The sequence below is a fragment of the Hippichthys cyanospilos genome, chromosome 6, assembly GCF_059441005.1.
Source record: "Hippichthys cyanospilos isolate Australia breed blue-spotted pipefish chromosome 6, RoL_Hcya_1.0, whole genome shotgun sequence".
Classification (NCBI taxonomy): Eukaryota; Metazoa; Chordata; class Actinopteri; order Syngnathiformes; family Syngnathidae; genus Hippichthys; species Hippichthys cyanospilos.
In genome coordinates this window covers 1532501-1554997 of record NC_142374.1, presented here as the reverse complement: position 1 = coordinate 1554997, position 22497 = coordinate 1532501, and the positions used below count along the sequence as shown (strand labels likewise).

General features: G+C 39.6%; 2 protein-coding genes across 5 annotated transcripts in view; one reads left to right on the top strand and one right to left on the bottom strand.

Annotated features, from left to right (window-relative positions):
• The window catches only part of LOC148421817 (anoctamin-1-like), a 109169-nt gene extending 104251 nt beyond the window's left edge, over positions 1-4918 (top strand). For both annotated transcript variants that reach the window (XM_088418166.1, XM_088418165.1), the window contains one exon: positions 148-4918. In XM_088418166.1, coding sequence (XP_088274292.1) covers positions 148-396 — 249 coding nt within the window. In that variant the 3' untranslated portion in view covers positions 397-4918. The remainder of the gene's footprint in view (positions 1-147) is intronic.
• Positions 1-22497, bottom strand: part of plcg2 (phospholipase C, gamma 2) — a 209121-nt gene that overhangs the window by 86193 nt on the left and 100431 nt on the right. Inside the window, exon 33 of one of the 3 annotated variants that reach the window (XM_088418163.1) lies at positions 18304-22497. This exon is cut by the window's right edge and continues 504 nt beyond it. The exons of the other annotated variants lie outside the window; for them this stretch is intronic. The gene's annotated coding sequence lies outside the window, so the exon portion shown is untranslated. Of the gene's footprint in view, positions 1-18303 lie in introns of those variants that run through there. 3 annotated transcript variants of the gene reach the window in all.

The window sequence follows — 22497 nt, the reverse complement described above, 5'->3', positions numbered from 1 at the left end:
TTGGTTTTGATTTTGAATGGACATATTGTATATCTCCTGTGACACCAGTGTTAGAACTTTTCTATTACTTTCAACCATACGTAGATAGTATTAAAAGACAAATAATCAATCAATTAATCACATGACATTTGATCTGTTTGTTTATAGAATGTTGTCATGTTGATGAACGACCTCGTGGACTGGCTGATCCCAGACATCCCCAAAGACATCAGCCTCCAGATCCACAAGGAGAAGATTTTATTGGTAGATTTATTCATGAAAGAAGAGCAAGTGAAGAACACTAACCTTGAGAACAATGCCTTTGTAGTGAAAAAAGGCAGCAGGAATAAGAACACAACACCACAGCAGTATTTGGACAAAAAAAAAATAAGTACAACTAGTATTGAAATACAGTGATCCTTGCTACTTCACACTTTGATTTTCGTGCCCTCGGTCTTTCACGTTTTTTTTTGACTGTATTGCAGAGACATGCTGTGACGAGGTAAGTATAAATGCAGTTGCCACGGGCCATCCTCGGACATGGAACTACTGCAGTACACATATTTACCTAAATCTTAAATCATTAAACCGTATACACTGTACAGTAAGTGAACAGTTCCCCCTTTCCTTTGAAGTCTCGCGTAACAGGAACGTTGGATTAAATCTAACCTGTACATGATTAAAGATTATTACAATGGAGAGTTTACACTTTTATTAATACCATTTATTATAAAAGAAACCTAAAGAAGAGATTTCCAACGGTCTGGTGAAGGTATGTGTATCGTGCGTGTTTGTTCCTACTGCCTCGACAACCTAAGGAAGAGATTCCCAATGGTCTGGTGTAGGTATGTGTATCGTGCGTGTGTGTTCCTACTGCCTCAACAACAACTGCCCTGTGTGCGTTTCATGACTGACACGGCATGTCCCTGTGCGTGTAAAAGCGGGTGTTGGGGCAGGAGTAGATTACAACTACACAGCAACGTGCCATGTTAGTCAAGAAACGCACCCCGGCACACGTAGTTGTCAACAGGCAGGAGGCAGAGGAGCAAAGACGGCATTCACCAGACCGTTGAAAATCATCCACGCATCCATCCATTTTCTATAGCTGCTTATCCTCACAAGGGTTGAAGGCTCGCTGGCGCCTATCTGGAGGGGGACACCCTGAACTGCTGGCCAGCACACAGAGATGAGCAACTATTCACACCCCCAATCACACCTAAGGACAATTTAGTATATCCAATTCACCTGGCATGCATGTTTTTGGAATGTGGGAGGAAGCAGGAGTGCCCGGAGAGAATATGCAAAGTCCACACAGGAAGGCCAGAGCCAGGTGGATTTGAACCGGGCCCTTTGAAATGCGAGGTGGATGTGCTAATCCACATGAGCTGCCTGTTGGAAATGTATTTCTTTTATTATTCAATGATACGTCAAGTGTAAAATCTCCATTGTTATCATGTTTGATCATGGACAGATTTTACTTTTCAACATCTGGGCCGCTGCTAATATGACCGCAGCTGCGCGAGACTTCAAAGGAAAGGGGTAACTTCACTTACTGTACAGTGTATAAGGTTTAATCATTTAAGATTTAAGTAAATATGTGTACTGCAGTGATATTTGTCTTAAATAATTTCATATTTAAAACATATATGTTTTGTTTTTGTTTTTTTGTTTTTGTTTTTTTTTAATGTGAAAACCAGGAGAGCTACTTTGCGGATTTTATTTATCGTGGGGAAATTTCCAGTCCCAATTAACCGCGAAAAACGAGGGATCACTGTACAGTGGGCCCTCATGTCACCACATTAATCTGTTCCCTGGTTGGGGTCGTAAAGCAAATTCATCGTATGACGGGCAATCCAAACCTATATTAAATAGCTTATACATTCAGAACCTCAGGAAAAAACATCAAAATTGCACATACATATGAAAAACACAGTAGTATAGTAAGTGCTACGTATATATAATATACATGTAAATAATCAGAAAACATCAAAAATAAAAAATATAGAAAGAATTGATTTACCTTTGAGTGGCGCTTGTTATGCCCATATTTCCTAGTAAAGGTTATCTCCAGCATCGTTTCCATAAATCATTTTCATACGTTTCTCTTTAACATCACGAGCAATCTTGGGATCCATGGCTAACCCTTTCAACTTTGAAGTAAGCAATAAAATGCTCGATGAATATGGTTTTGTAACCACTCACAATCGAACAAAGCTTTACCGTTCTGACATTATGAAACAAGTGAGGCCGACCAATAGCAGACCACCATCTCCGTGAGGAGACGCCGACAAACAGCAGACCAACATTGTAGTCAAGCGTTGCAAGGAAGCAGTTAGACGGCAATACTAAATAAATGCAATTACGTAAAATTGCCAGCAGATGGAGGGAAACAACACAAATACAGCCAAGCCCCAAGGGTCATGACAGTTGTTTTGGTCTCATAACCGGGAAAATGTCATGAAGAGGGGATGAAAAAACTCAGTACAGTGATCCCCCTACTTCGCGGTTAATGGGGGGTGTCAACCCCCCGCGAAGTCTGAAACCCGCAAAGTAGTGTATCAGTTCCTATATTTCTATGTACGCCCCAATATAGCAGCAGTTACCATAAACAATCCTTTTTTTTGTATTTTTTGCGTATTTTATTTCCTTTCTCCTATTATTTAATATTACATTATCCTTATTAACATTATTAACATTATTGTATATTCATTAATTAACTAATATTACTTAGTTTGTTGAGAATTTGTTCTCAGGACTGGTTATCTGCATCAAGGCTCCGGTGAAAGTACGCAAGTCATCACGTTGAACTTCACATTTATTTTTTGGCTTATGTATGGTGTATCATGTAGTATCTGGTGAATAATAAATCAACAACAATGTTAAAGTCAGTCAACTAACATATAAACACTGTTTCATTGCTTTGATGAAATTAAATAAAGCAGATTTTCGAAGTTATGAGGATTCAAAAAAACAACAAATGGAACATGCACCTAACTTTATTCTATGAATTTACTGTATTTTTAGCCGACATTAGCGGTTTAGCAACAACTACTAACTATAAAGTGCAACCTCTACACAAAGGAACACATAAAGAGAATAAACACTCATCACTTACTAAACATAGGCAGTAGCGTGCGTTATCAACATAAATGATAGCAAACAATAAATGTGAGCTTATGTTGTCATTCACTACGCCACCGTAACAAGCCAAATGACGCACAGAGAATGTAAAACAGGAAACGGGACCTGACAAATTAAAAGCATGTCAAAGCATTTCAAAATAAGATTAAAAAAAAAAACGTCACGAACGCTAACCCTTGAAGAATTCTTAACATAGTTATTAACTAATATTACTTAGTTATTTGATTAATACAGTACTGTATAATGTAATTTTTGCTTTTAAAAAAAATTGCATTTTTTAAATTATTTTTTAATTTTAAATATTTTTAATTTTTCCTGGAAAAACCTGCGAAGTGCTGAGACCGCGATATCTGAGACCACGAAGTAGGAGGGATCACTTGTATTCCACTTTGCAAAATGAAAATGTCATAAATCAGGAAGTTGCAACACAGGGGTCCACTGTATATGGTGTCTAAGGCCGGCTACATACAGTACATATAGACAAGTAAGTGTAATGTTTTTGTTTACATTTTGCCCCTTTCCAGCCAAGGAAGTAAAATATCACATATTTTTTAGTTAATTCTTAAGATTGTGCCATAAGGTTATCGTTCTGTTTGAGTTGTGCTAAGAGTGGATTTGTTCCAATAATAGGGTCCAAAATTAGTCTTAAATATTGAACATTTCAAATATTTCTGACCAAAAATGGTCATATGTGTGGGGAAAGCCAACATATCCTCAAGTTAATGAATCCCGGAACTAGGATGTGAACAAAATGTAAACCATCAAAGAAGTACCATATTTGATGAACAAAGAAGCCACAGTAAACATGACTAAATATGTGTCCTACTCAGCGTAGGTTTTTGTATAAAATGAGTTCCCAAAATTACAGGAAGCATTTTCTATAAAACTGATTTATTAATGTTGACATGGCCATGGTAAAAATCTTCCGCCTCTAGCCCTTTTCGGATATACTCTGCCAACATTTGTGCATATCAATGAGTGTCTGTTCTTTGCTTTTGACAAATCAAGTGTGACTATGCAATCTATGACTATGACTCCACTAGTGATGGAAGAGAATGTTGGGTGAGTGGTTCTCTATGTTAAGATTACCGAAACACATGAAACACTATATAAATAAAACTAGGATTGTTTTCTTTATATGCAGGGGTTGTACCACATCTTTGACAACACCTTAAGATTTCAAAAATCCTGATCTGTGTACCAGGCCTTAGTTAGCAAACAAAATTGGGATAAGCCTGCTTGTTCAGTCCATCACAAATGTTTCGAAACATTCCAATGATCGGGAAAGCAGCAGGCTGGTGTGTGAGGAGTGTACTGTAAATGAAATGGTGTTATTGAAATTGTGTAGCTATTCATGATCTACAGTGGGCCCCTATGTTACGACCTTAATCCGTTCAGCGGCTAGGCTGGTAACTCGAATTCGCTCGAATTTCTGTGATTGACGTGACGCCGGCCAATAGCATATCGGCATCTCCGTGACTGTCTTTATCGACCAATAGCATATCTGCATTTCCGTGACATGCGAGAAAAGTTGTTTTTGTTGATGCAGCATAGCGAAAAAAAATAATGCGGACACACTGACCAGCATATTGGATGATTCGTAAGACAAAAGGTTTTTGCGAAAGAGGGGGACAAAAAAGCGCCGCGGTCCATGTTGTAAGATGAAAAATACGTAAGACAGGTTTGTAAACCGGGGGCCCACTGTACTTAAAGTTTGTGTTATTTTGAGGAAATGTCCAAGAAGTTTATGTAAGTATGCATTGTTTTATTTCATTAAAGCAAGAATGACTTGAGTATACGTTACTGCATATCATTCTGCATATTCAAATCCACAACCACGCTGCAAATGCATGTGAGTATGATTTCAACAGCAGAAGAAGAAACAAATGTTTGAATGTGGCTTAAGAGAGATATGGTTTCTACCATCTTGGTGGGAACCTTACAAAAGACAATCAATCCTCTATATGAGCTATGCATTGGAGAATGTTTTTTGGTGCTTGTGTATAACATTCATTAAGGAATGAGTAAAAAGAGCTTTCCATTTCCTTCGATGTACACATTTTGAAATATCTTTTTGCAACTTTACTCGACTCTTCTTCAGCTATCATTGCCTGTTGTAATTTTTAACATATTTAGGAATTTGTGAATTTATCAAATAACTATAATTAGTTATTTGAAGCTGTCATGGAATTACATCACCTACCACATAGCCATAATAATTTTAATTTCCTTTCATATCATATTCATTCATTTTAGGAGGTTTCACCCTAAAGTTGCACAATTTGTACAGACAAGTAAGTGCCTGGTGTCCCCGATTTAAGTTTGCCAGGTTCACATGGTCAATTACCCATAAGGACAGCTTAGTTCTTTATTAGGTCCTGCAAAAACTGCACACATATTATTGGTATGACGTCCGCAGATAAATTATAGGTATAAATTATGTTTTGGGAAACTGAAATGGGGTGACCATTAAGATAAGGTCTCGTCTTATGCCTCCAGCTACATCATTTCTGTGATTAGCTTCTTGAATAGAGACAATGAAAAACAATCTTTGTGCTCGAGGGATTACTTCTGTAGTCCAGAAATGACAAACAACTTGGTGATGAACTGTTGTTTTCCTTTATGTCAGACAGTGGCAAGACTTAAAAACTTTAAAATTCAAAAATTCACAAACTTGTCATGTTTTAGCGTTATCTTTTGCCTTCATTAGAGTGTCACATGATGGTCCTGTGACTCATTTTTTTTGTTTGTTTGTTTGTTTGTTTTTTGTCAGCTCATGTTTGATAGAGGCGTGACCCACCTGTAAGATTTTGACAGCAGGGTCAGACCTACTGCTGTCAATTTCCCTTCACCAGGATAGTACTCCAGGTAGTGGAGAGCATGTAAACTCTCTCATCCCTGTTGACGGTCCTTGGGCTCCGCTTCCTGATTTCGATTGCCTCCTTGATGCAGCGTTGATGTTTATTTCCTCAGTGCGAATGACTCTGGCCTTTGCCCAATCCATAATGTGGTTTTCCCTTCTACAATGGTCTGTGATGGCTGACTTGTGATGTTACCGTTGTGCCTTTTCTTTTATTGCTCTTATTAGTCCTGGTCGTTTTGGTCTTCTTTCTTTCTTGTGTTGTAGCTCCTCCCCGTCTCCCCGATAGATCTTTTATTGCATGATTGGCAAGGTATTTCATAGATGGTGTTGCATTTGTCTTCAAGATGTATTCTTTCCTTGGGATGAACCAGTATTTTTCGGGAGTGTGGTGTGTGGCTTGACAGGTGTGTTGATGTTGTGATTCCTCAATGCTTTTCCTAATATTGTTGCTGTGTTTGTATGTTTTCTCTTACTGCAATGTGTTTCCCGTTCTTGACCTGTCCTGCTCCTTTTTTATTGCCCACAGTGGGTACTGCCATCTACTTAAAATGTGTTGAATGTGGTTTTCTTCCTGTGTTCTGTCTCCTGGGTCTGTGATTATTGTTGCGCATTGATGCAATGTTCTAACGACTGAAAGTTAGTGTATTATTGGGTATTCTGATGTCCATAAAAGGTACAGTCTGTGTGCATGGGTTTCCTGTGTAATTTTATTTTAATGTCTCCATTTTCTGTGTGGTTGATGTTTAAGTCCAAGAAGGCTATGGATTTGTTTGTTTTCTCTTCATGTGTGAACTTAACGTTACCGGTGGTGGTGTCTATAGTGTCAAGATGATCTGTGAGTTATTGTGTGTGTCCTGTTTTTACTTTTTCTAATATGTTGTCCACATAGTGTTTCCAAAGTGATGGTTTGTATGCTTCAGGTGTGGTTGTAAGTCCTTTTTTGTTCTAAATCCTGGGATCCAACCCCTGATCTGTGGGACTGGCAAACAAGAGAGTTGCACTTGCACATCCAGTAGAGCCCAACCAGAGATTGAATCCTTGGACCCACAATAACGATACAAAAGAAAGAACAGTGAGATTTAAATTCCCTCTTGCTGTCTTGCGAGCAGAATTAGACCTGACCAGTGATGGGAAGTAACGAAGTACAAATACTTTGTTACGAAGTACAAATACTTCGTTACTGTACTTAAGTCAATTTTGCCTGTACTTTGTACTTGTAGAATTTTTTTCCTGAAAGCTTTTTACTTGTACTCCCTACATTTACACCGCAAATATCGTACTTTTTACTTGTTCCAATTAATAAAATGCCTCCTTACTTTTTTATTTTATATTTTTATTTTGAGCAATTAACAATAAAAGACCTTGTTACATTCTTTCAGCATTTTTGCGCAAACTATGTAAACCGTGTTAGACCAATCAGCTTTGCTGCCACAAAATTAAAAAAAAAAAAAAATGCAGAAACCTCCCACAACTGTCAGCGTCATTTAACCTGAAGAGCAGAGAAGGTAGCAGTAGGTAGCCTTTGCTCAAAGCTAGCGTCGAAAAAGACATGGAGAAAGAAGTTGAATAAGCACAGGCTCAAGACGCTAAAGCCCGTAGCCATTCCCCCTCACCCATGGCCTTACATGAAGGATTTCTTAGCGTTCATTGGGGAAGCCAAAACGTCATGGGGTGGTTGCCTTCAAGAACTCTGTCACATTTCAGAAAGTATTATAAGGTAAGTTATCGAAACACCGCCGTCATTATAACTTTGGATTATTTGCTAGTTATCTTGGATATGTTCACAACGTGGCCAACGTTAGCTAGCTATGCTAACGAAGATAATCTTAACGTCGTTAGCTTTTTTTTTTTAAAGGTCTAGGTTTATATTCTCATTGGTTTTATCTTCTACCAAGGTATGAAACCCCATTTAGCAGGGATAGCCCATACCAAGTAAAATTGTGGGGATTTCTCAAGCATAATTTGATTGATTTCATTAATTTGTGCCTGGGTGCCTTTAACTTGCAGATAGCACCATAGAAATCACTGAGTTGATCACTCAGGTTAAACCAAACAGAAATGTAGTTTCTCTAAATTTAAGATTAAATATGATTCGCATATTAGGCAATATTGAAGTTGGCTGCAGACAACTTCCACACATCCCAAAGGCAGAAATACGAAAATCTAAAATCATTTATCAAATTTTAGTATATTATTATTATCATTTTATATATCAGTTTATTACACTGTTGTGTAAATAAGGAAAGTGGATTTTGAAAGGAATTGATTGCAATGTGATTCATTTGCAGTTTTACATTTTTTTATGTCTTTGGCGTACGTATATTTTTTAATTTTGTTATTTGATTTGCACAGCGTAGCTGGGAGTAAGAGCGATTAGCACGTCCACCTCACAGTTCAGAGTCCCGAGTTCAAATCCAGCTCACGCTGACCTGTGCAGATTTTGCATGTTCTCCCTGAGCCTGTGTGGGTTCTGCCTGACTTATTTCCACATTCCAAAAACATGCATGGCAGGTGTATGGGACACTTTAAATTGTCCTTAGGTGTGATTGGTTGCATGAATGGTTGTTCGTCATTGTTCCCTATGATTGGCTGGCAACCAGTCCAGCGTGTCCCCAACCTACTGCATGTGGACAGTTGGGATAGGCACAAGCAAGCCAGCGACCCTAGTGATGATAAGTGGCGACAGATACTGGATGGATAGATGATTTTCACAGTGCGCAACTTAATTAATTTTGATTTAAATGGAACAATGCACATTATTACGGTAACAGTCTGGATGTGCCACTCTGTGCTCATGCCACTTTGAGAGTAATACAAACACTGCTGTAAAATTTCATTAAGAACGAATGGTACTATTTAAAAAAATGATTAAAAATGCTAACTTTATAGCGAAGTACAATACGTCAAGTAGTGCATCCATCCATGTCTAGCATTATGCAAGTAGCCGCTTAGACTCACTGAGGTCTCTGACTTGCTGGTGCCTATCCCAGCAATAGGCAGGGGACACCCTGGACTGGTTGCCAGTCACTCGTAGGGCACATAGTGACGGACAACCACTCATGCACCCAATCACACTTAAGCACAATTTTGAGCAGGGATGTAAAATATACAGCTCGTGGGCTGGTTCTGGCCTGAACAGGTTTAATCTAGCCCACAAGATGATTTTGTAAATTATAATAATGAGATTTTTTTTTAAACAATTTGAAATGTTTTATGATTAAGAGTAATGTTGCTTTTTTGTCATTATTAGTGATGTTGTGTTTGTACTATTTTGGACAGTACATTTACGTTATTTTCAGGTTGTGACGTAGAATACTGAGTTTTTTCATCCCATTTGTGTTGTTTTGTCTCCATCTGCTAGCGTTTTTTGGTAATTACATTTATTTACTATTGCCGTCTAACAGCTTCCATGCAACGCATGACTACAATGCCGCTCTGCTCTTGGACGGCGTCTCCTCATGGAGATGGTGATCTGCTATTCGTTGGCCTCACTTGTTTAAAATGGCCTAACGGTAAAGCTTTGTTCGATTGTGAGTAGTTACAAAATCGTATTTATAGTGCATTTTACTGCTTAATTCAAAGTTGAAAGGGTTAGCCATGGATCCCAAGATTGCTAGTGATGTTAAAGAGAGATGTAAGAAGATGATTCATGGAAACGATGCTGGAGATAACCTATACTAGGGAATATGGGCATAACACGCGCCACTCAAAGGTAAATAAATTCTTTCTATATTTTTTATTTATGATGTTTTCTGATTGTATACATGTATATTATATATATGTAGTACTTATTATACTACTGTGTTTTGGTACCATTTTTTTAATATGTATGTACAATTTTGATGTTTTTACCTGGGGTTCTAAACGCATTAGCTATTAAACATAGGTTTGGATTGCCCGTCATATGACAAATTCGCCTTACAACCCCAACCGCGGAACGGATTAATGTGGTAACACAGGGGCCCACTGTAGAAAAATAATAATAAATCTGAAGTTGCTGTTTTAATGTTGTACATATATATATACCATGGTTTTATTTGTCCAGTACACTTGTTAATAGATTTTCCTATGTGCGGACTGCAAGCTAGAGTTTGACACTCCTGATTTCATGTGACCATTTAGAGCAGGGGTCGTCAACCCGCAGCGCTCAAGCCGCATGCAGCTCTTTATCGCCGTCCTAGTGGCTCCCTGGAGCTTTTTCAAAAAGTTTTGAAAACGGAAAAAGATTGGGGAGAGAATTTTTTTTTCTGTTTTAATTTGGTTTCTGTAGGGGGACAAACATGACAAAAACATTCTTAATGCTGTAAAAATGAGTAGAATAAATATTACATTTCAACATTTCTGTCAACGAAGAATTACGTCATAGCCTGCGACATGAGTGTCTATCAGCAGGGCGGGATGCTAGGCAAGTGGCCGTTGAAAACAAACCGGCGGCTGTGATGGGCCATGCATCCCAAAGGGAAAAAGAGAAAATTAGCTGAGGAAAACAGAGGATTCAAAATTTCTTAGACCGAATTATTTGCATTCATTGTCAATGCGGAAGTACTACCCGAATGTTTGCTCTGTAGCAAGAAGTTGTCAAATAACAAAAAGAGCAATGTGGAACTACATTTTCAGGGAAGGCGTTTTACATTTACAGCCGGGTACCCAATTGGCAATGAGAGAAAAAGTGTGATTGCATTACCTCTGCAGAAATTAGAGGAGCGCAAAAATATATTTAAGAAGTGGATTGCATCTCCAAACTCCACGACTGCTGCAAGTTTCGTTGCAACCCGAGAGATAATAAAACGTGGCAAAGCATTCACAGATGGTGACTACATGCAGTCATTCATCAACATATCAGAACACCTATTTACAGACTTCATAAACAAAACTAGGATAATACAAAAAAAAGACATGCCTCTCTCCGCCAAGACAGTGAAGGAAAGAATGATTAAAATGGCAGGCAACACCATCGATCAACAAATCAAGGACATTAATTCAGCGCCAGCATACTCTATTGCCTGTGATGTGTGATGTGATCGATACTGAACAGACTGCGCGTTTATGCAGGTATGTGGCTGATGTTTTATTTTTATAAATGCAGGCTGTTTTTTATTGCACTGTGTTGCCCAGATAAGGGCCATGTTATGCATGTTCCATTTGTTGTTTTTTTGAATCCTCATAACTTCAAAAATCTGCTTTATTTAATTTCATCAAAGCAATGAAACATCATTAATACTGTAATGAAGTTAAACTTGAGGCGGCATCGCACAACAGAGTAGTCGTGGTGTGTTATTTTCGACAGGATGCACTGCAGGAAAAATAAACATTTAATCATGAAGCCTCATTATGTATTCGTAGTTAACGTAATCATTTTTATGGTAGGCTACTATAGCTATTATAGATACATACAGCATGTGTTGCCTTCATTATAAGGCTTTTAATTTTTTTGCAGCTCCAGACATATTTGTTTTTTGGGTTTTTTTGGTCCAATATGGCTCTTTCAACATTTTGGGTTGCCGACCCCTGATTTAGAGTGTCCAAACACCTTCCATGCATGTTTTTGGAATATATGAGGAAGCGTGTCCATTGCCTACTGCCCGATGACAATTCCACCGAGCCACTCCTTTTTGAACATAACTGATATTATTTATCTAAACGGCATAGAAAAAGTCAAGACAAAGACAAAGTCGTGAATGCGCGTAAAGAAAAAAGAATCCACGATGTAGTGAATCCGCGATGGAAGAACTGCTAAGTAGCCAGGGTTCACTGTATATCTGTTAAATTCTTCCATCTTTTTGTGATGAATTTACATTTTGAATTATTTTTTTTAAGTGTTTAGCTTTATCGGACTGTAGAAATCATTTTGAGTAGTTATTATACATTTGCCGTGATAATATATTTGTTGCATAAATGAGTGTTTTCAGCTTGGGTGTGGCTACAAGAGTCATATATGTGCACAATATTGGAAAACTAGAGGGATGATAACATCTACCGGGAAACCAGTAACACATGCTGAACTCCTATCGAATTGATTATAAATGCTGTTCAGTTACCGTCTAAAAATCGCGATATGCAAATGTGCAGCGCACACTTACTGGCACTGACGTTACTTTACTTTAGAGAATGCGTTTGTACTTAAGACAGCAAAAGAGGCAGCTACAAAACCCTCTTTAGGGGTGGCTGATTGCAAGCCACTAGATAATGTTCAGGATGATATCCTCATGGACATGCAACAACAAAGTCCTGTGCAAGAACAACAACAATGGATAAATAAGGAAGCAACTCTAATTGATGGCATTTATGTCAGCACAGATAACAAGCCAATTCTTCCAAAAAATCTTTTCAGGTGGGCTGCTATACTGACACATCAATCATTCAATCAATTTTTATTTGTATAGCCCTAAATCACCGAAGTCTCAAAGGGCTTCACAGATGAAAAGAAGTCATGTAGAGACTTTCTTCGAAAATATACAGTGTGGACGGAGTGCAATCAATCAAATTGTATTTGTATAGCCCTAAATCACCGAAGTCTCATGGAGGTTATGTGGAGACTTCTTTCGAAAAAAGAAGTCATACAGCGACATCTTTTCAGTGTAATGTACACAACAGCATTCCCTGTCAAAGCTCCCAGAAGGGGAAGGAAAACCTCAAAAACCCCAATTAGGGGAAAATCAGAAACCTCCAGAAGGGACCACAGGGGGGAGGAGCCCCCTTCCAGGCCCACAGGTTGAAGTGGATGCTGCATGTACCAAATACCGACAAATAGATACACATTTCAGACAAGTACAGGTAAACAATATAGATTACAGAAAACATATTGTGCTATATAGTGCAATGATGACTTGACAGCAGGCAAAGCCATTGGGCAGGAACCACCTCACATTCCAACCAAGTGGACCGCAGATGGCCGATCTCCTAACCCGCGATGGTCGATCAAGTGCAGGGCCAAATGAAGGCGGTCAAGTCAACCCTCACCATCTAGCTATGGAGTGACTTGTGTCAACAGGGGGAATGGTAAGATAAATACACCAAATTTATACAACATATGGCTTTAACACATTTTCAAAAAACCTTTGTAGGTCCTGTATGGTCTGTACTCAACATAATCCTCAGGGAAATGTCCACCCAAAACGAGGACAGTTTCCCTAAGCAATATACCCTTTTCAACGAATCCATATGGATTTCTTTGAAGTAAGCAAAAGTGAAGGAAAGCAATATTGCCTTGTCATCATGGATGCATATTCAAAATGGGTAGAAATCTTTCCAACAAAACAACCAGATGCATTGACAGTAGCAAAGGCATTATGTAAAGATATAATACCAAGATATGGCATACCGGAAACCATTTATAGTGATAATGGAACACATTTCGTGAACAAAATCATAGATAAAATAGGTCAAATGTTCCACATAGCCTTAAAGCACCATTGTTCATATCATCCCCAGAGTGCAGGATTAGTAGAAAGAATGAATGGAACAATAAAAAATAGATTGAAAAAATGCATGGAAGAAACTAAACGACCCGTGACTCAGTGTGTGGATCTTGTAAAATTATATATTAACATCACAAGTGCTCCAGGTCTAACATCTTATGAGGTTCTTTTTGGCAGACCATATAGACCGCCTGCCTTCTCCACACACTGGGAAGTTGATAATGAAGCTAGCTTAGCCAATTACATGCGAAAAACATTAGGAAAAAAAGGGATGAATTGACATTACCAGAAGGCGATTGTGCTTCTTTTCAACAGGACGAACTGGTCGCTCCAGGAGACTGGGTCTAATTCTGAGCCTCAAAAAGAAACATTGGAATTCTCCAAAGTGGGAAGGCCCTCACCAAGTACTGCTTACCATACCAACAGCCATAAAAATTGCAGCAAGAAACACTTGAATACACCTTAAACGTGGTAAAAAGGTAATCTCAACCAAGTTACCTAAAAAGAGGGAAAGGAGAACAAAGTCTGGTGAGAAGGTGGGAACAGATTTATAGTACAGTGTGCCCCCGCTTTATGAACTCCCTGTTTTACGAATTTTTCATCTTACGAACGTGGACCGCGGCGTTTTTTGTCCCCCTCTTACGCACAAACCTTTCGTCTTATGAACAATCCAACATGCCGGTCAGTGTGTCCGCACTACTTTTTTCGCTTTGCTGCATCAACAAAAATAACTATTCTCGCATGCCATGGAAACGCTGATTTGCAATTGGTCTTATAAGGTCACTGTCACGGTCTCAGTCACGGTCTCATTCACGGAGATGCCGATATGCTATTGGTCGATTAAGGTCACAGTTACGGTCTCATTCATGGAGATGCCGATATGCTATTGGTCGATTAAGGTCACAGTCATGGTCTCAGTCACAGAGATGCCGATATGCTATTGGTCGATTAAGGTCACAGTCACAGTCTCAGTCACGGAGATGCGGATATGCTATTGGCCGGCGTCACGTCAATCACAGAAATGCCGATATGCTATTGGCCGAACGCCTTCATCTAGCTTGATGGCACAGCCGGTCGGTGTGTTGTGAAGACTTTGCAAACTTTATCTGTTAGACATGGCTTCTAAAATTGCAAGTGGCGGTAAAGGAAGAAGTAAGAGGATGATGACAATAGAAACGAAGCAGGAGATAGTAAAAAAATACGAAGGAGGCGCACACATAGTTAACCTTGCTAGTGAGTATGACCGTAACCGCTTGGCAATATGTACTTATCAATAACAAGGAAGCTATGATAGCAAGCAAGTCTTTTAAGGGCAAGACTTTCCTTGCCAGGGGACGGACCTCGGTCAACAACAAAATGGAGAGGCTTCTTCTATTTTGGATTAAAGAGAAGGAAATCGCTGGTGATATGTTCTCGTTTAAGAAAATAAATAAATAAATTCTGCGGGTTCGTCTCTGCTCCCCTCCGCCTCCACCCACCACCAGCTCAAGTCACGTAGCCCCAAAGGTAAATGTTATTTTTCCTTTGTATATTTATGTTATTTAATTTAACTGTACAGTAGATTATGTTACTAATTTTTAATATGTGTATAAAGTCGTGATGTTTTTACCTAAGGTTTTTGCACGCGTTGCACGCATTCACTAATTAACATAGATTTGGATTGGCCGTCATACGAGCAATTCAAGTTATGAGCATAGCCGCTGAACGGATTAAGTTCGTAACACGGGGGCCCACTGTATAAGGATTTGGTGTTTTCTGTCATGATTTCTATAACTGTTCACCTCAATTCTTGTGCTGTGTGGATGTTGTATTCCCTGCATTCGCGCATTACTTGTCCGACTTATCTGCAGTCGCTCCCACAAATTCTAAATTACGAGAAATGTATCTTTTGCACACTCACAGACATGATAGTGTGGGACTTGACACTGATGACCAAACTGATGATGAAGAAGTGATTTCTCCTGCAACCTGGTTCGACACTTCATAAGTCTAATAACAACGGCTAAACAATAGAGTTTCAAGTTTGCTATCCAGTACATGATTCAATTGAATAAAGCCTTTGGGAAGTGTTTTTGATGAAGGTTTTTGGGGCAAATGTAGAATAAACAGAAGGGAAATGTAGGAATCATTTTGAGTAGTTATTATACATTTGCCGTGATAATACATATTTGCAGCATAAATGAGTGTTTTCAGTTTGGGTGTGGCGACAAGAGGATGACTCGACTGCAGAGTGCAAGCAGCTGATAAGGAGACATTGACGACGGAGCCCCTGGGATGTGACGTCAGGACCCCTGGGCTCACACGCACTACCAGAGAATGCAAGACAAGTCAAAGCGATCTACATTGATAAAGGACTCTTGCTAATATTAACACATAAACAAGTATACTGTGTGCCAATTTTACATGTAATCAGATGCCTCTGTATCATATAAAATGGGGGGTGTTAGAAGTGGCGTTGGAGAACGAATGTGCAGTGAACAAATAAACGCTACACTCCTTCTCTCTCTTCATCCCACTCGAGAAGAATAGAAACTGAGTGCCTTTTCTCTCTTTATTGCCTAATTATTATAAATGTCTATTTGGTGAACCAGACACGAACCAAGAAAAAAAAAAACGTATGGAGGGCCAGTATATTTAGCATTTTCACACATCCTTCTCGGCCAGCAGAATATTGTGTGCTATGTCATTTTTTTTGGTGATGCATCTATATCTTTCCTTTCGGGCTTCAGTGGTATACTTTTAGTCATAATCTCATAGCATTGAGATCATTGCTACTTACAGATGTCCATGATCATTATAAGATGCTACAATTGATTACTGTGTTGGTCGGGTAGCTGACCAATATAGTAACAACTACACTGGGAGCTAGTGTTTTCGTGGGTTGGGTGTGCAAACTCTACTTGCTTTTTCATAGGGTTGGGGTCCATTTCATCACTTGGATGCTACTTTTTCAAATCGTTCAACTAGTTTGTATCTTGCCTTGTTTTTTGAAAATATACCTGCAAAATGGTTGTAGTTTCAATTTTCTCCCTGTCGCTCTTGGAAGACAGTCACACAAGTTACAAAAGTTGCTTCATCTTTAGATGATAATGCCAATGTCACGTTCTGGGTGACACGTTCTGTCTGGGTTTTTCGGGTTTTTGGATTTAGTTTAAGTAGTTTTTGGTTAATTTCGTTTGACTCATTCGTGTTGGTTTCCTTGCGTCTGCCTTTTTCTCAGTCTCGTTAGTTTTATCTTGTCCACCTGTTGTCCGTGGGCCCCCGCTCCTCACGTGTTAGCCAGTCCGGTTCCCTTGCCTCTTGTCCCCGTCCAGCTGTAGTGTGTTTTCTGTAATTAGTTTTCATGTATTTAAACCACTGTCCCTGTGTTGCCTTCGTCGGATTATTGTACCTCTCACCCCACCGATATCGTCAATTCGTGTCCCCTGTGCCGCTGTGTTTTTTCCCTCTTCCTCGCCCTCCATTCTTCCCCGTAATCCGAATTAAGTCTCGTGAGTTATATTCCGTTCCTCATTTATTTTGCTACTTTGTCAAGTTTTTGTCTGCTGCTTTTCCGGCCTTGTTTTATTATTAAAAGAGCATTTTTGTTTGAGCACACCCTCTCCGTTCTTCTGCGTTTTTGAGTCCCCTTCCCTCTGCGTCCTCACGCCGCCATGCCACCACGTGACAGCCAAGTCATCAGGCTTTTGATCAGTTGCACATTGAAAGAGTTTTTAAATACATTCTGTTCGGTTCATTGTATTTTTTACTTCAACTTACAAACCAAAGTTAGAAGTAAATGTTGGACTGATTGACTGAAGTCAGGGACATTTCATCTGCATCTGATTTGGTAAATATGAACACGCCTCAAAGTTGGTCACAGCCAGCCCTAATAATATAGCCCATCGGAAGGTAATTAACAGGGTGGTTAGTGGCGAGGGAGTTGACGTACATGCTGCACAATTTTTGCGGCTTGGTCCCAAATGGGCTTTGAATCAATACTGTTTTAGACGTTTCTTTCCTCTTTTGGACTAATGCCATAATCTGCGAGAGAGTGACCATCAGGTTTTTGGTCACCTTCCTGCCAAAGGCCCCTCTTCCCCAGTCACTCAGTTTAGAAGGCCAGCCAACTCTGGGAAGAGTCCTGGTGCTTCTAAACGTCTCTGTTTATGAATAATGAAGGCCACTGTACTCATTTGGACCTTCGAAGCTGCAGACATTTGTTCTGTATCCTTATCCAGATCTGAGCCTCAAGACAATCCTGTCTCACATGTCTACGGACAGTTCCTTTGACTTTATGCTTGTTTTTTTTTTTTTTTGCGCTTTATGCGCTGGCATGCACAATCAACACAAATACAACTCAAATACACCTATCATGCATGTTTTTGGAGAGTGGGAAGAATCTGGAGTGTCCTTGGAGACCCCATGCGGGTACAGGGAAAACATGCAATCTCCACACAAGGGAGGCCGGAGAGAGCTGGAACTGAACCCAGGACTCTGAACTGTGACTGTTGTGTCGTACTGCCGACACAAATTGTTTTTAAGTTATATGCCATAACTTTACCAGTCCGGCACACTTGAGAATAGATTTTCTTCCATGTGGGCCCTGAGCTAAAATTATATTGACACTCTTGGTATAAACATTGTCTGGCCATCTTAAGGTCTCTCCATGTCTTGCTGCTACACAGGCTTTGATTGGCTGAAAGCAGTCACAGGATCACAGCGCCATCTTGAAGTTCATTGTTAGCTGTTCCCTGTGCTTAATTCAAATGTTCTTTTCATTTAATGTGGAAAAAAAACCTGAAAATAATGTGGAAAAATTGTCTCGTGTTGCTGTTGGGTGTCACACACAGAGTGGCAAATGCGTCAATCTCCACTGATTCCCCCATGGCCCCAAAAGACAAAGAAATTGGGCAGAGAATGTACATTCCCAGGATGGTAAGTTTATTGTCCAAACAATGAATGAAAATCAAAACATAAGGCATACAGATGAAAACAATGGTAAAAATGCCAACGTGAGACCTATCTGATAGCTTGGGGTGTTTAATGGTCACTCAGCATAGCAGACACATAGCAAAAACTCACAGTAAGTAACAAGCTAAGGTGAAGGTCATTCTTAAAAGGGACAGTGTGTAAGATTTAGACTGTTTTTCATTCAAAAGGAATAAATTAAATTATTGTAAATTTCAAAAACTTGCCAATGAATGTGTTCCTAGTGACCAACAGCAGGTTTTAAATATAATTTTAGGGCTAGTTATTTAATTATGTTACATGGGGTGGTGGCACTTCTCCGAAGGCGGCCATGTCAAGTCTTGTCAAGTTAAGTTTATTTATAAAGCACATTTAATAACAACCTAAAAGGGCTGACTAAAGTGCTGCACAATTACTAAAATACAGAACAAGTCATTGAGCCCAAATAGAATGATAAAACAGAGATAAAATCAAGATAAAGACAAGAGTCTAAAAAGGCTTAAAACAGACAGACAGAGCCAAGAATACTTGTCTAGCCTGGAGTGAATGCTAGCGAGAAGAGAGATTTTTAGCAGCGATTTAAAATGTTCAACTGACTGAGCAGCCCAAACTTGAGAAGGTAAGCTGTTCCATAACTTTTGTGCCGACACACAGAAGAGCCGGTCACCATGAGAGGCAAGCCTGGACCAAGGGATTTCCAGGAGCAGCTTTTTTGATGACCTAAGTGTCCTGGTTGTCAGGCGAAACTGAAGAACCTCAACCATTTAAACATTTAAAAACAATTAATAAAACTTTAAACTTTATCCTAAAAAGAATAGGCAGCAAGTGCAAGGATGCAAGGACAGGAATAATATGATCGCGCGTTTTCCTCCTACTCAGCAAACGGGCAGCCGCGTTTCTGGACAATTTGCAACTGGTGGAGTGCTGATTGGTTGAGACCAATAAACAAATGATTACAATAGTCCAGGCGTGCTGTAACTAAAGTATGGATCCATTTTTCAAAACTATTTGTGGGGAGATATGACCTTACTCTTAATAGGAGTCTCAACTGAAAAAAGCTTCTTTGACTATTGAGCTAATTTGCTTTTCAAATTTAAAATCACTGTCTAAAATAAAACCAAGGTTCCTTGCAAAAGGATGACAGCGAGACTTTAAATTCCAAATGGCACTGTCATAGCCATCAAGGAGATTTTGTTGGCCGAATAAAATTATCTCAGTTTTGCTTTTATTTAAGGAAAGAAAATTTCCTTCCATCCAAGACCGGATGTCACGAAGGCAGTCTACTAGGACCTGGACCGAGGATGGCTCATTTATCTTTAACGACAGATAGATTTGCACATCATCAGCTAAACAATGGAATGAGCCATTGTGTTTTCTAAAAATGGATCCCAAAGGCGACATATAAATGGAGAAAAGGAGAAGGGCCAAAAAAGAACCCTGTGGTACCCCATAGCTCAAAGGGTACGCGTTTGAGGAATATTGCCCCAGCTGGACAGAGAAGCTCCTGTATGACAGGTAGGATTGAAACCATTTCAGAGCAATGCCATCAATGCCCACACAAGTGTTCAAGCATGACAGTAAAATTTTATGATCAACTGAGTCGAAAGTAGCTGTCAGATCCAGAAGGACAAAGACAGCAGAATTACCGGAGTCAACAGTTTAAAAGAGATCATTTAAAATTCTTAAAAGCACTGGTACTGTGCTATGGCACAGCTTAAAACCAGATTGGAACTTCTCAGAAATGCTTCAATAAATGACTGTAGTTGGTCAAACACCACTATCTCCAGGACTTTAGACAGAAATGGAAGCTTGGAGATGGGCCTAAGGCTGTGGGGTCTAGGTTGTGTTTTTTGATGATGGGCTAGATCACAGCATGTTTGAATGCAGCTGGAACACAGCCGCTGATCAAAGATGCGTTTATTAAATCTAAAGGGGGCCCAATGGTTCAGTAAATGTCCTTAAAAAGATGAGGAGGGATGATGTCACAAGGACAATAAGAAGGCCTGAGCTGCTGTTCTACATCAGTTAAGGCTGAAAGCGGCACTTGCTTAAAGCACTTAAAAGTACCAGGACAAATAGGAGGGACAGCAGGATCTGATGTAGATGGCGATAGAGAAGACCTAATATTAAAATCTTGTCACTTTGAACTTTGAAAAGTCTTCACAGAGTTTACGTGAAGCAGCACCTTTTTTGTTTATAAGAGTATTCAATGTATTAAAAAGAAACTGAGGTTTATGGCTGTTGACTGACACAAGATTGGAAAGAAACTGGCGTATAGCAGCTTCAACAGCTTTTTGATACTCCAGCAGACTCTGTTTTAGGATTTCTGAAGAAACTTGGAGATGATCTTTTTTTACACTTTTCTCAGCACGTCTACATACGCGTCCTAAAGTGCGAGTGGTGTCATTAAGCCATGGCTCTGAGACTGGCTTGGAATGTTTGTACCTAAAAGGAGCCACCAATTCCAAAATGTCTGTGCAAGTGCAATTAAAAATATTCACAATTTCATCGGGAGTGAGTCTTCTGTAATAGTCCTGTGTACACAGCACAGAATGGTTGAAGGCTATCAAAAACTCAGAGGCAGTTAAGGAGTTAAATGTGTTTAACAAGTCGGAGAGGCAGAGAAATCTTGAATAAAACAGCAGTGATCGGAGATGTGTGTGTGACAAGTCTCAGTGACAGTCAATTGCAATCTAAATGATAATATGGGGTCTAGAGTATGACCTTTCTCGTGTGTAGGACCAGATACGTGTTGTTTAAGATTAAAAGAGTCAATCAGATTCAGAAAGTCTTTTACCAGTGGGTGGGATTCACAACAGACATGAATATTAAAGTCCCTGATGATTAAAAACCAATCATAGTCCACTGTTAGTCCCGCCACAAAGTCTGCAAAGTTATGTATAAAATCCTTATTTATCCGGGGCGGACGGTAAACCACAGCACACAAGGATGGGTGTAGTGGCGTGAAGATTTAAAGTGAATAACAGCAATTCAAAGCTGGAAAAAGACGGTGGTAGTCAACATTGAAAGCTGGATTTGAAGACAGAAGCTAACCCCCCTCTCAGTCAGTGGTACGGGGGTAGTTAAAAAAACAGGCAGTTCGAAGGGACCCACTCGGAAAAATGAATGAACTCACCGGCTTGCATTCATGACTCAGTAAGAAACAGGAAATCCAGTTCATGTGATTTGAAGAAGTCATTTAGAATGAAAGTCTTATTTGCGAGCAATCTATCAATCAGATGTGCCAGGCTAAGCATCAACTCCTCGCGGGCCTGGGAGGATGAGCGAGGTAGCGGTCAAAGATTCCTGAATTCAACGCCACCGTTGTGGACCCGGCGTCTGAGAGGGTGCGCCTCCGCCAGATACCGAGGTCGTCAAAACAGATGGGATCCAGAAAGGTGATGATCCTTCCAGCAGGGGAATTGCATGAGAGTTTTGTATTTCACCAAGAGACCTGTCCTCTTTCCGCGTCTTTTTGAGTGCTTTTTCCTTGAGGTGACAATCGGTGGACGCAGCAGGTAAGTTGGTATCGACGCCAGGTAAGGAGGGAGGCTCGAGGTTTGATAATCTGGATCAAGTTATTTTCGAGATTTTGCAGATGCATTAATATCCAGTAGTGCTTGTCGAGCATAAACCAGCGAAGCAGGGCAATCTTGGCTGGGAGAGCAGAGAAATATGGCAGCAAGCACGTATAGTAGAGCCTGTAGACGGCAAGCCGCACTCACTGGCGCCATCTTCCAATCCGATCATAAAGACGGACAAACAGGTCATGTTTGTCATAGCTACGGACAATGGTAAATGCAGCACCTGCAGCATCTCCTTCTGTTCATTATGTAAAACGGTCTAAATCTTACACACTGTCTCTTTAACAACATTATGTATGGTTTGTGGTTTTACATATCAGGGTAATTCAATGCAAAATTACCAAGTGGTTTAAACAAAACGAGTTTTAATTTTGATTAATCTTGGGATTAATACTGCCTTCCTTTGAACCATTATAACTCAGGAACTACTGCGCCAATCTTCACAAATAAGGTATTTTTTTTAAACAACACCAAGTCAATTTCAAGGTAGGGTAAATAAAATATGTGCCAATCTTTGAAACAATGTATAATCTGGAATGCTTGTTGAATTACTTTTCCAACA